The sequence below is a fragment of the Phacochoerus africanus genome, chromosome 6 (genome assembly GCF_016906955.1).
Source record: "Phacochoerus africanus isolate WHEZ1 chromosome 6, ROS_Pafr_v1, whole genome shotgun sequence".
NCBI classification, from domain to species: Eukaryota; Metazoa; Chordata; class Mammalia; order Artiodactyla; family Suidae; genus Phacochoerus; species Phacochoerus africanus.
Genome location: NC_062549.1, coordinates 130047285 through 130061209, shown reverse-complemented (window position 1 = coordinate 130061209; position 13925 = coordinate 130047285). Strand labels below are relative to the sequence as shown.

Below are 13925 nucleotides of genomic sequence, written 5' to 3'. Positions count from 1 at the left end.
CGTTCATTCATTCATTCAACAGATATTTATTGAGCATTTACTGACGAGGTGCTGAGGAGGTCGTGATCCGGGCGGACAGGGTCCCTCTCCCATAAGCCCTTCAGAAAGAAGCAGACAACTAATTACACAGCATGGATGTGACCCCGTAGCCACGATTGCGCTTCCAAGGAGAGGCAGTTGATGCACTGAAACACGCAAGAGGGGGTTGAGCTAGTTAGGAAGCTCAGCTCACCTTCTAGGCTGGACCAGAATCTGAAGAAACAGCAGACGAGAAGCAGTGGGCGAAAAGGTGACCATCAGAGGGGCAGCAAGAGAAAAACTCCCTGCAATATCCCTCAGCATTTCGGCTCTTAATGCTTCATTTCAAGTTTCTTAAGAACATCGTAGAATGAGAAACAATGGAACTTGGCGTCACTTGCTCTCTTTCCAGCTCTGCGACTGTCCTCACCCAGCCCTGATCGGGGTACTTAGATTTTCTGAGTCTCGTCACCCCTAAGATAGGAATAATCAAAGCCAGCACACAATAAAGGTTGGTTCTTTCCCCCACTGGCTGCTTTTCGTGATCTTGCTGCGGCCCAGTGAAAATTCTGAGTAAAAATTATACTTGGCGCAGGGAATTGGCACTTACATGGCTCCATCGGTAAACTCTGAAGCACTACAGAATTATCAGCGATGTTATGAGTCACTCACACAGCTTTTGTGAGGCCTAGTAAATTCCAGATCCTGTGACAGTCACCTGCCCAGCCTTGCCCTCAGGAGAGAGGTGACAAAAGAGAAATTTGTCCTTTTCCTTGGTTCCGAGAGAAAAACAGCAGAGACAGAGGGAATGGCCTTGCTCCTGGCACGAGGCCTTCCCTGGGGGATAACTGATACCCCGGCCATCCGCTGTGAGCAGCCAGACTGCCTGACCCCAGGGCTGCAGGATGGATTTCCAGTCTTCAAAATAGGCAGACGAAGGACTCTGACCTCACAGGAACAGAGCGAGGTAGGAAGCAGGTGCTCTGACTGACGGAGGAGGAGAGAACTCAGTAGGGATTTTTTTCTGTGTTACTGCTGACAGTGGATGGAATGATCCGGATTCTTTGATTCCCAGCCCGCCAGGCTCCCTCTTTCAAGCTCCTTTTGTTTTATTTCCCTATTCCTTCGGAGAAGACACAACGAGCGCCAGGGGAGGCCGATTTCTCTCCCGACCATGATTCAGGAGGAAGCTCAGCCACGGCCCAGGCCAGCTGGCAGCGCCTGCAGCGGAGGGCTTGCAGAGACAGGTCTCAGCGACCCACCCCGGGCCCTGTAAAGAAGGCACCTCCTCCGTCACAAGCTCTCAGGCCTTCCAACTTCTGCTTCGATTGAGGACTTGGCACAATGTGCCCAGCAGGACCCGCGTGAGGGCACCAGCGTCTTCTCGCCGACATGACCCCCAGGGACAGCGCAGGCCCAGTGCGCAGCCTCAAGTTTGTGACTCTGCTGGTGGCCCTGAGTCCAGACCTCCTCCGCCGGGGAGCCGGGCTGCAGCTTCGGGACAACGGCTACGAGGAGCTGCTTGTTGCCCTCCATCCTCAGGTGTCCGAGGACCCGAGCCTCATCCCGCACGTTAAGGTGAGTGGCCCGTCCGAAGGTAACACCATCCTCCTATGGGGAGAGGCCTCTCGCCTCGGGCGAGGAGCTAAAACCCTGTCTGTCTGTGTCTGAGCGGTTAAGAAAGGGGTGTTTCTCAAGGGGAGCCGCAAAAAATGATAATTGCAGCCAAGCCAGTCCGTTCCCCTACTTTCATGTATTCTCAGCTCGGAGCGCTGATCTAGTCCTCTTTTTGTTGTCGGTCAGTACTGATTTGAGCTCTTGTGTTTTCCTACATGACTGTTTTGGGGGTAGCAGCTTGAAAAAGTAATCTATTGTGGCAACTAAGGCCCGCTGTTTGGCTGGTGAAGAAGCATGATTGTGCTTTATGAAAATCATGTGATTGGATTGCATCCCGAGGGGGCGCTTCTCAGAAGGAGGGAGAGTCTGGATGACGAGCTCAAGAGTCAGAGTCTTTCTCTGCACCGGAATGTGCTGTAAGGTGGCTGACTTGTCAGCGCAGAGCGGGAAGGCAGGCCCGGGGCTCCGGGCCGACTTTCCCTTTGGGGTCGCTTCAGGGGAGGAGCAGCGTCGACAGGCGAGGCCTCGAACACGCCCACGGGTGTGGCGCGAGGAGGACATGCGGCATAAAAGCCTGGAAGCCGTTGGCAAAATGGGGACGAGCCCAGACACACAATTAGGGCTGCAGAATCTCTTCCAGAAAAGCGCCTCCTGACGTTTATTTTTTTTCCTGCTCCCAAGTTTTCCCAAAGTCAGTGCTGTCTCTAAAAGAAGGGGGCTCCTTGAAAATGTTTTCATTATTTTCGTTACTACTTATTCAAGTTTAATCAGAAAACCAAAACAGAGGATTTATTTAAGTGACAAAATAAGCTTTTCTTTTATTTGACGGTAGGAAATGATAACGGAAGCTTCCTTTTACCTGTTCAACGCTACCAAGAGAAGAGTGTTTTTCAGAAGTGTAAAGATTTTAATACCTGCCACATGGACAGCCAATAATTACAGCAAAGTGAAACAAGAATCATATGAAAAGGTAAGAATTCAGGATTTCATTAAGTTAGCTTAACTCGAGAAAAAAGAAGCTCAACCGAAATACCATGTGTTCAAGCTTTAAAAGTGAGAATTTAGGCAAAACCCAATCATGGATATTAATACACAAATAATATTATTTGAAAGGTTGTTATGCATAAAACGTATGGAAATATAATAAATCAGAGAAAATTATGAAGCGCAAAGTAAGCAAAATGCTATTGCCCAAGCCGCCTCTCCAAAGACCCCTGTACTTTGTAACTTACAGGATCCTTTCTGAAGTTTGTGGGTGAGGACCCAGAACTCGTTTTGTGTATGAGCAGGGACGGGAACAGTCCCAACTCTGACTCCCCGCTGACCGCCCCGAGCAGGGCAGGGGCCTGCAGGTCAGGGCAGAACCTAAGCCACCCACACAGGTCAAAATACGTCTGTCTTCTCCTGCAAGAATGCAAACTAGCAGAATTTCACACCAGCCCAAATTCAGGACACTCTTTTCGAGGCACATGTTGATAAGAAGGAAGGCACAAAGCGAGGAAGGAGTTGCGGCAGCCTTTTCTGCTCCAGCCACCAACCACCTGTGCGCGGAGGACTCTCACACGCTGTCAATCACAGTTAAGCATCCACGCTGCTGTCTGCCGCACGCCGGAATGCACATGCTATAAATAAACGTTAAATAAATCTGGCACAGGTCGGTTTGAAATGACTGTGAACAAGAGCCCTAGCAGCTAAGAGAAGGGCCAGGAGCAGACGATACAGCTCAGGGCTTCAGCAACGGAGTGGGTTCGAGGGCTATAGCTACGGCCCAAGCAGAAGGGCTGACACTCCTTCTCCGTGTGTCACTGGGCATGCATTTTCCTAAGATTGTTTTAATTATTAACTCTCCCTCGCAGTTCCTTCCTCAGTAACTGAATGATATTTTCATCTTGAGAGGCACCCCAGTGTCCTGAAGAAGCTGAGGGGCTCTTAAAACAGTTTGACTGATGACCAGGTGGAAGCTTGTGACGCTTGAGCACGGAGCTAGGAGAGACAGCAGAACTGGGATAAACTGGGGAGAGAGCTATTGTTTATTAAGTTCACCTCAATGCCAGGCTTCTATATATTGCTTAATTCTCACACACACCTAAAATTACTTGCTGTCACTGCAAACTAGGAACTTGAGGCTCAAAGGAGGTACGGATCTTATCCCAAGCCAAGCAGCTGGTAAATTAAAGAGCAATTTTTTTTTTTTGGTCTTTTTTTACGGCTGCACCCAAAGCAAATGGAAGTTCCCAGGCTAGGGGTTGGATTGGAGCTGCAACCGCTGGCCTACACCACAGCAACATGGGATCCTTAACCCACTGAGCGAGGCCAGGGATCGAACCTGTGTCCTCATGGATACTAGTCAGATTCGTTTCCTCTGAGCCACGATAGGAACTCCTTGAAGAGCAATTTGAATTCGTGGCTATTTGATTCCAAAACCTACGCTCTTTGCACTAACTATGCTGTGTCTCTGGCTGCTTTACATAGACGCCATCAATCAGTCTGGCCTTTAGTGGAACAAAAAAGCACTGGAAATAACTAACGCCAAATGACCTTTATGCTGACGAGAAGAGAGAACTAACTACCAGCAAAGATGACGCGAAAGAGTAAAGCAAAGGGTAACACAGCTGTTCACTTATCTGCACATAGAGGCCAATCCTTTAACCTCTTCACATCAATCAAACTCTTAGTGACTAATGGTTCCTCGCAGGAGCCATGCCAGGCGTGGCAGAGGGCACAGGACCAGCTAGACAGCCCCTGTCCTGTGGCTCCACAGTCCGTGCAGGTAGGACGTGGGGAGGGGAGGGCTGCACCCCGTAGGTAAGAGCTGTATCACCACCACCTGCAAGGCAGGCATCGCCTAAGCAGCCTGCATATCCCCCCAGGCAGCGCACCCCTTCCTCCGCTCGGGACAAATTCCCAGGCAGAAATGAGGTTTTGTCCAAGTAAAGACCATCCAAGGGCATGACGTCCACAGCCCTTTGCCCAGGGGTGGCCTTGCAAAGCCCTTGGCTTGAATTCTTATCTTTTTAAAAATAAATGTTAATTATTATAAAAATAGTTCATGCCTGTTGCAAAAAATCATGTAGAAGTGTGGAAAATAAAAGGGAAAAAATTACTTTCCACTACTCCTCAGTGGTGTACATACACACACGCGCCCGCACACGTATATACATGCAGGGATCATTTTATATATGCTTTTACACATGTATTTATTTATAGGATCCTATTAGATCTGTTGTTCCAAATTCAGCCTTTTTCTCTCTTTTTTAAAAGACATACATAATTTCTAAGGGCAAGTGCCAAGACAGTGTATTATCTTTCTTCCTACAGATAAAAGACACAATATTGCTAAAAAATATTGTTATTGTTCAATAAAATTGTGTTCTCCAGATGGTTATTTGCATAGATATTTGCTTTAGCTTTAGATTTAAAATGCTGTATTTTAGAAAGAGTTATTGAAACGGTCAGGGTACAATACGAAACATAAATTCAGTAGAATGACTCTCTTGCTGATCTGATGGGTTATGGGAATAAACGGACAGGGCTTGAAAGAAACACATCCTCGGTCTCACGCTGATGACAGAACCCAGAGAAGGGTGTTTGCAGAGGCTGTAACATTTTATAGTACAGTTCTGAATGATGTGTAAATACTCATAAAACTCCTTCCAATATTTTTGTAACATTTTATAGTGATTACAATGTCAGGATTTTATAGTGCTGACTTCTGAGAAAGTGTTAAGCTGGAAAATGGGAAGGTCAAACAGAAGTAATAAAGCTCATGGCAATTTAATAGGTATTGAAATAGATTCGTTTTGGAAAGTGAAAAATACTTTTGTTGATATTTGTGAATGCGTTATAAACTCCACTTAAAGGCATTTATTTATTTATTTTTTATAATTTTTTTTTTAATTTTCCCACTGTACAGCAAGGGGGTCAGGTTATCCTTACATGTATACATTACAATTACATTTTTTTCCCCACCCTTTCTTCTGTTGCAACATGAGTATCTAGACAAAGTTCTCAATGCTACTCAGCAGGATCTCCTTGTAAATCTATTCTAAGTTGTGTCTGATAAGCCCAAGCTCCCGATCCCTCCCACTCCCTCCCCCTCCCATCAGGCAGCCACAAGTCTCTTCTCCAAGTCCATGATTTTCTTTTCTGAGAAGATGTTCATTTGTGCTGGATATTAGATTCCAGTTATAAGATATCATATGGTATTTGTCTTTGTCTTTCTGGCTCATTTCACTCATTATGAGATTCTCTAGTTCCATCCATGTTGCTGCAAGTGGCGTTACATCATTCTTTTTTATGGCTAAGTAGTATTCCATTGTGTATATATACCACTTCTTCCGAATCCAATCATCTGTCGATGGACATTTGGGTTGTTTCCATGTCTTGGCTATTGTGAATAGTGCTGCAATGAACATGCGGGTGCACGTGTCTCTTTTAAGTAGAGTTTTGTCCAGATAGATGCCCAAGAGTGGGATTGCGGGGTCATATGGAAGTTCTATGTATAGATTTCTAAGGTATCTCCAAACTGTTCTCCATAGTGGCTGTACCAGTTTACATTCCCACCAACAGTGCAGGAGGGTTCCCTTTTCTCTACACCCCCTCCAGCACTTGTATTTGTGGATTTATTAATGATGGCCATTCTGACTGGTGTGAGGAGATATCTCATGGTAGTTTTGATTTGCATTTCTCTTACAGTCAGCGATGTTGAGCATTTTTTCATGTGTTTGTTGGCCATCTGTATATCTTCTTTGGAGAAATGTCTATTCAGGTCTTTTGCCCATTTTTCCATTGATTGATTGGCTTTTTTGCTGTTGGGTTGTATAAGTTGCTTACATATTGTAGAGATTAAGCCCTTGTCCATTGCATCATTTGAAACTATTTTCTCCCATTCTGTAAGTTGTCTTTTTGTTTTCTTTTGGGTTTCCTTTGCTGTGCAAAAGCTTTTCAGTTTGATGAGGTCCCATGGGTTTATTTTTGCTCTAATTTCTATTGCTTTGGGAGACTGACCTGAGAAAATATTCATGATATTGATGTCAGAGAGTGTTTTGCCTATGTTTTCTTCTAGGAGTTTGATGGTGTCCTGTCGTATATTTAACTCTTTAAGCATTTTGAGTTTATTTTTGTGCATGGTGTGAGGGTGTGTTACAGTTTCATTGCTTTGCATGCAGCTGTCCAGGTTTCCCAGCAATGCTTGCTGAATAGACTTTCTTTTTCCCATTTTATGTTCTTGCCCCCCTTGTCAAAGATGAATTGACCATAGGTGTCAGGGTTTATTTCCGGATTCTCTATTCTGTTCCATTGGTCTGTCTGTCTGTTTTGATACCAGTACCACACTGTTTTGATGACTGTGGCTTTGTAGTATTTCTTGAAGTCTGGGAGAGTTATGCCTCCTGCTTGGTTTTTGTTTCTCAGGATTGCTTTGGCGATTCTGGGTCTTTTGTGGTTCCATATAAATGTTTGAATTGTTTGTTCTAGTTCTGTGAAAAATGTCCTGGGTAATTTGATAGGGATTGCATTGAATCTGTAGGTTGCTTTGGGTAGTATGGCCATTTTTACAATATTGATTTTCCCAATCCAGGAACATGGAATATCTTTCCATTTCTTTACATCTTCTTTGATTTCTTTGATGAAAGTTTTATAGTTCTCGGCATATAGGTCCTTTACCTCCTTGGTCAGGTGTATTCCGAGGTATTTGATTTTGTGAGGTGCAATTTTAAAAGGTATCGTATTTTTGTATTCCTTTTCTAATATTTCATTGCTGGTATACAGAAATGCAACTGACTTCTGAATGTTAATCTTATATCCTGCTACTTTGCTGAATTTATGAATCAGTTCAAGTAGTTTTGGGGTTGAGTCCTTAGGGTTTTCTATGTATAGTATCATGTCATCTGCATACAGTGACAGTTTGATCTCTTCTCTTCCTATATGGATGCCTTTTATTTCTTTTGTTTGTCTAATTGCTGTGGCTAGGACTTCCAAAACTATGTTGAATAAGAGTGGTGAGAGTGGGCATCCCTGTCTTGTTCCAGATTTGAATGAGAAGGCTTTCAGTTTTTCTCCATTAAGTATTATATTTGCTGTGGGTTTGTCATAAAGGGCTTTGATCATGTTCAGGAATCTTCCCTCTATACCCACTTTGGCGAGGGTCTTGATCATGAATGGATGTTGGACTTTGTCAAATGCTTTTTCTGTGTCTATTGAGATGATCATATGATTTTTGACTTTTCTTTTGTTAATGTGGTGTATGACGTTGATTGATTTGTGTATGTTGAACCATCCTTGTGAACCTGGGATGAACCCTACCTGGTCATGGTGTATAATTTTTTTGGTATGTTGTTGGATTCGGTTGGCTAAGATTTTGTTGAGAATTTTTGCATCTATATTCATCAATGATATTGGCCGATAGTTTTCTTTTTTGGTGGTATCTCTGTCTGGTTTTGGAATGAGGGTGCTGGTGGCATCATAGAATGTCTTTGGGAGTATTCCTTCTTCTTCAACCTTTTGAAAGAGTTTAAGGAGGATGGGCACCAATTCCTCTTTATATGTTTGATAAAATTCACCTGTGAAGCCATCTGGTCCTGCACTTTTATTTGTAGGGAGTGATTTTATGACCTCTTCAATTTCATTTCTAGTGATCGGTCTGTTCAGTTGGTCTGTTTCTACTTGATTCAGTTTTGGCAGGCTGTAAGATTCTAGAAAATTGTCCATTTCTTCCAGATTGTCAAACTTGTTGCCGTATAGTTGTTTATAGTATTCTCTTATGGTTTTTTGTATTTCTGCTGTATCTGTTGTGATTTCTCCTTTTTCATTTATAATTTTGGTTATTTGGGTTCTTTCTCCCCTCTTTTTAGTGAGTCTGGCCAGGGGTTGTCAATTTTGTTCATCTTTTCAAAGAACCAGCTCTTGGTTTTATTAATTTTCTCTATTGTTTTTTGAGTCTCTATTTTATTGATTTCTTCTTTGATCTTTATAATTTCCTTCCTTCTGCTGACTTTAGGACTTTTTTGTTCTTCTTTTTCTAATTCATTTAGGTGGAGGGTTAAGCTGTCCATTTGGGATCTTTCTTCTTTTTTGAGAAAGGCCTGTATTGCTATAAATTTCCCTCTGAGCACTGCTTTCGCAGCATCCCATAGATTTTGAGAGGTTGTGTCTTCATTATCATTTGTTTCAAGGTAGTTTTTAATTTCCTTCTTGATTTCCTCATTGACCCATTGGTTTTTTAGTAGCATGTTGTTTAGTCTCCATGTAGTAGGTTTTTTCTCTTTCCTTTTCCCATGGTTGGTTTCTAATTTCATGGCATTGTGGTCAGAGAAGATACTTGAGATAATTTCTATGCTCCTAAATTTATTGAGATTAGCTTTGTGTCCCAATATGTGGTCGATTCTTGAGAATGTTTCATGAGCATTTGAGAAGAATGTGTATTCTGCTTTTTTTGGATGTAGTATCCTGAAGATATCAATTAAGTCTAACTTTTCTATTGTTTCCCTTAGGATCTCTGATGCTTTATTGGTTTTCTGTCTAGAGGATCTGTCCATTGGTGTGAGGGGGGTATTAAGGTCTCCTACTATGATTGTATTCTCATCAATATCTCTCTTTATGTCTGTTAATATTTGTTATATGTATCTGGGTGCTCCTATATTTGGGGCATATATGTTGACGATAGTAACATCCTCTCCTTGGATGGATCCCTTAATCATTAAGTAGTGTCCTTCTTTGTCTTTCTTTATGTCTTTTGTTTTAAAGTCTATTTTGTCTGATATGAGTGTTGCGACTCCTGCTTTTCTGTCTTGTCTATTGGCGTGAAATATTTTTCCCCACCCTTTCACTTTCAATCTATATGTATCTTTTGTCCTAAGGTGAGTTTCTTGTAGGCAGCATATTGAAGGTTTTTGCCTTTTTATCCACTCAGCCACTCTGTGTCTTTTGATTGGGGCATTCAGTCCATTGACATTTAAGGTGATAATTGATAGATGATTATTTATTGCCATTTGAACCTCATGTTCCAGTTGATTCTATAGTTCTCCATTCTTCCTTTTTTTTTTTTTTTTTGGTTGGATGGTCTCCTGTTATTATCTGCTTGAGTGTATTTTTTTTTCATTTTTTGCAAATGCGATATTTGGTTTTGGCTTGTGGTTGCCCTGTTTTTTAAGTATGCTAACCCCTTCCCATAATTGTGTGTTTTAGCCTGATGGTCCTGTAAGTTCAAACACTTCATTACTATATTAAAATTAAGAAGAGAAACATACAAACAAACAAAAAGGGTTATTTACTTCCTAACATCCCTTGCCCACAATTTATGGTTTTGATGATTCTTTTTTATTTTTTTCTTTTTAATTCTATTTTGTTTGAAGCATGTTTGTGATTAAATCTGTATGCTGGCTTATTTGAGTGACTGCTCTCTGATTGCGGTTTCCTCAGTCCTAGTCCTTCCTCTTCTTCTTTTTTTTTTTTCTTTTCTTTTTTCTTCCCTTTCCTTCCTTTCTTTTTGGTTTAGAGAAGCCCTTTCAATATTTCCTTTAACCTGGGTTTTGTGTTGCTGTATTCTTTAAGTTTTTGTTTGTTGGAAAAAATTTTTATTTCCCCTTCTATTTTAAATGATATTCTTGCTGGATAGAGTACTCTAGGTTGCATATTTTTTCCTTTTAGCACTTTAAATATCTCTTGCCATTCCCTCCTGGCCTGTAGTGTTTCTGTAGAGAAATCAGCTGATAATCCTTTGGGGGTTCCCTTGTAGGTAACATTCTGCTTTTCTCTTGCTGCCTTTAGGATCCTCTCTTTGTCACTAACTTTTGCCATTTTTATTATGATGTGTCTTGGTGTGGGTCTGTTTGGGTTCAGTTTGTTTGGGGCCCTCTGTGCTTCTCGTATCTTGAACCCAGTATCCTTTAGATTTGGGAAGTTTCCAGCGATAATTTCTTCAAATATATTTTCCATCCCCTTATCTTTTTCTACTCCTTCTGGAATTCCTATTATGCGTAGATTGGCCCACTTTATATTATCCCATAGGTCTCTTATATTGCTTTCCAGTTTTTTGATTCGGTTTTCTGTCTATTGACTGGATTGAGTGATTTCCATTATTCTATCTTCCATATCACTGATTCGTTCTTCTGCATTATTCATTCTGGTTTTTACTGCCCTTAGTTCAGTTTGCATCTCTGCAAATGAATGTTCTAGTTTTTCTTGGCTCCTCCTTATATGTTCTAGTTCCTTTCTGAGGGTATCTGCATTACTGTTCATATCTTCTCTTAATTCCTTCAGTATTTTCACTATTTCTCTTTTGAACTCCAGGTCTGTAAGACTGCAGAGATGTGTTTCATTGTTGACTGTTTTAGGTGAGTTCTCCTGTTGGTTTGACTGGGGGTGGTTTCTCAGCTTCTTCATCTTGCTTGTTGTTTTCTTTCTCCTGAGGGAGTTGTACTCTCCGTTATCGGGCAGTGTTTGCCTTGTCACTGCGTGGAGTATTTCCTGAGGGCTGGCGTTGTTGGTCAATCTTTTTTGAGGCAGTGTGGCTTTTCTGGAGCGTTGATGGGGCTAACAGTGTTTCTTTGAAGCAAAGCAGGGCTTCCCGAGGGCAGACAGGACTGGGAGGTCCACACCACGATGGTAGCAGATTTCACTTGGTCATGCAGAGTTTGCTCTGGTGTTTTTAGGCTGTGGGGTTCTTGCAGGGGGTTGGCGGTGTTGGGCAGCTGTTCCTCAGGAGTGCAGCACCCCCTGGAGGCTGGGGCAGCTATCTGGGTCACTGAGAACCTAAGAGGCTCTTCCCTAGGGCAGCCCAACTCAGAAGGACGGCCTGAGAATGTAGGCGGATCTTTTCACAGTCTGGCCAAGCTTGTTGCAGCTTTTCCGGACTGCAGGGGCTCTTCCAGGGGGCTGGTGGTGCTGAGCAGCTATTCTGCAGGAGTGGGGCACCCTCTGGGGGCTTGGGCGGGTAGCAGGGCCGCTGGAAACCCAAGAGGCTCCTCCCCAGGGCAGCCCGACTCAGAAAGACCATCTGAGATCTTTTCCCGGCTCGGCCAAGCTTGTTGCAGCTTTTCTGGGCTGTAGGGGGTCCTGCCTGGATCTGGCAGTCCTATGCAGCTGATCCTCTAGAGCTTGGCACCCCCTGGGGGCTTGGGCGGGTAGCAGGGCCGCTGGAAATCCAAGAGGCTCCTCCCCGGGGCAGCTCGACTCAGAAAAACTGTCCGGGAATTAGGCAGATCTATTCACGGCCTGGCTAGGCTTGTTCCAGCTTTTCTGGGCTGCAGGCCTTTTCTTGGGGGCTGGTGGTGTTTGGTGCTACTCTGCGGAAGTGTAGCCCCTCCAAAGGGCAAGCAGGCCTGTGCAGGGACAGCCCCTGCGGTGGTAGGCTTCAGTCAATTGTTGAGGCCAGCCCTCCTGGATGGCAGGCAGCCCCAGGTTCCGCGAGAGCATAGGGGGTGGCGGGGGTGGGGGGAGGGGATGCACTGGGAAGCACAGCTTTTAGCTAGCTAGCAGGCCTGTAAGCTTGCTGTGGCGTGGGGGGTATTCTGTGGGGACCCACTCCTTCTTCTCTCCCCTCCCCAGCACGGGCGCAGACCAGGCTCTTTTCCCAGGTTCCCTCTGATGCGGCTTTCCACTTCCCCGCCCCTAGAGTATCGCTCCCTTCCTCTGCGACAGCTTTGTTTTCTAGTCTCCCAGGCAGTCTCTGCCCCATCAAATGGTTTCTAGACCTCCCAGGCAGTTTCCGCTCCGCCCCGCCCCCCCAGCCCGGGGGACTAACCTCTGGAGCCGAGGTCTCGGTGCCCAGCCCCGACCCAGGCGTCGCAATTTTTGGTGAATGTGCCTGTAGTTCAGATGGTCCGTTCGGTTCTTGATCGGCTTTTCTGTACTCCAACTTCCTGCTACACTCTTCTCTGCATCTGGAGATTCCTCCGGTTCGTTTGATCTTTCCCCCGTGTAGGTGACTTTCCAGGGTGCGGGGTCCCTTTCTCCTCCGCAGTTCCCTTTCGGGAGCGCCCATCCCGCTCGGATTCACCTTCTCTCTCTCTCCTCTTTTCTCCCGTTCTGCCCCGTAATGTCACGAACTTCTTGCCGTTACTGGAGTTTAGGTTCCTCTGCCAGCGATTGGTTGCTGTTCTGTGCCAGTCATTTCTTCTGTAGATGTGCTTTTTTTGTTGTGTTTGTGGGAGGGGGCGAGCGTGGCCCCCTACTCCTCCGCCACCTTGTCCTCTCTGAGCCAGGCATTTATTTTTAAATCCGTTTTTGAACTGGGACACAATTCATACCAGAAAAATGCCCATATCTTAAATGTACAGTTCAGAGTATTTTAGCAAATGCAGCTCTTTGTGTCACCAACACCACAGCCGAGAGAGTTTTATCAGGCATTTCTTTCACTAGGCGCAGGTCCTGGTGACTGACTGGCATGCAGCACCCGGAGACAGCCCGCACACCCTGCAGTACAGAGGGTGCGGGCAAGAGGGAAAATACATTCATTTCACGCCTGACTTTCTCCTAAAGGATGCCTTAACGGCCGGCTACGGATCACGAGGTAAGCGGGACCAATCAAGAAACACAGGGCGCTTCTCTTCTTTTTTGGCTGCATTCACAGCATGCGGACGTTCCCCAGGCTGGGGATCCAACCCGCACCACAGCAGTGGCCCGAGCCTCTGCAGCGACAGTGCCGGGTCCTTCCCCCACTGGGCCACGAGGGAACGCCTCCAGCCCTAGTTACAGCAGCCGGCGCTCAGGGCTGAAAGGGACTCAGAGAGCCCGAGACCTGCCGCGGGACGAGGAGGCAGGTCCCGTGCTCTTGAGACGCGGAGGGGAACGTGAACCCCCAGAAAGGGTTAAGCAGCAGGCGAGGGGCCCAGACCGAGAGGGCTGCAGGAATTCCGGGACGAGAGAGAACAGTTTGAGCTAAAGGTGGTCGAAAGGCTTCCCAAAGGAGGGGTCTTCCAGGTGGAAGGTCCTGCTGAGGATGCAAGGACGGGAGAGAACAGCGGGAGAGGGGCAACACCGCGGCGGCCGGGGACCCGCGAGCCCGCGGAGGGCGTCTTCACCGCGGGGCGCGGGGGCGCGGGGCGTCGTGGGGCCGCGGGCGCAGGGCCCCTGCCGCCCAAGTTAGGGAGTCGCCAGCCACCCTCAAAGCAGGGATTCCGGGAGCTGCAGCGGGCCGCACCGACGGCCTGGCTCCCGGACGGGAGGCCTCGGGGCTTGGCCGAGACGGGGCGGCGAGGGAAGAACGGGCCCAGGCACCTTCCCAGGCGCCGGGTGCTGTGCTCTTGGCCGCCCGCAAGTCGTCTTATTTAGTCCCAACAACCCTACGGAAT

The 13925-nt window shown here is 45.7% G+C and overlaps 2 protein-coding genes across 3 annotated transcripts in view; one reads left to right on the top strand and one right to left on the bottom strand.

The window, feature by feature from the left end:
- ODF2L (outer dense fiber of sperm tails 2 like) overlaps positions 1-13925 on the bottom strand; it is a 362976-nt gene that overhangs the window by 50413 nt on the left and 298638 nt on the right. The window lies entirely within an intron of this gene.
- Positions 821-13925, top strand: part of LOC125130044 (calcium-activated chloride channel regulator 2-like) — a 41833-nt gene continuing 28728 nt past the window's right edge. The window contains exons 1-3 of one of the 2 annotated variants that reach the window (XM_047785396.1): positions 821-1596; positions 2468-2605; positions 12994-13144. In XM_047785396.1, coding sequence (XP_047641352.1) covers positions 1411-1596; positions 2468-2605; positions 12994-13144 — 475 coding nt within the window. In that variant the 5' untranslated portion in view covers positions 821-1410. The remainder of the gene's footprint in view (positions 1597-2467; positions 2606-12993; positions 13145-13925) is intronic. The other variant, XM_047785394.1, reaches the window with a different exon arrangement.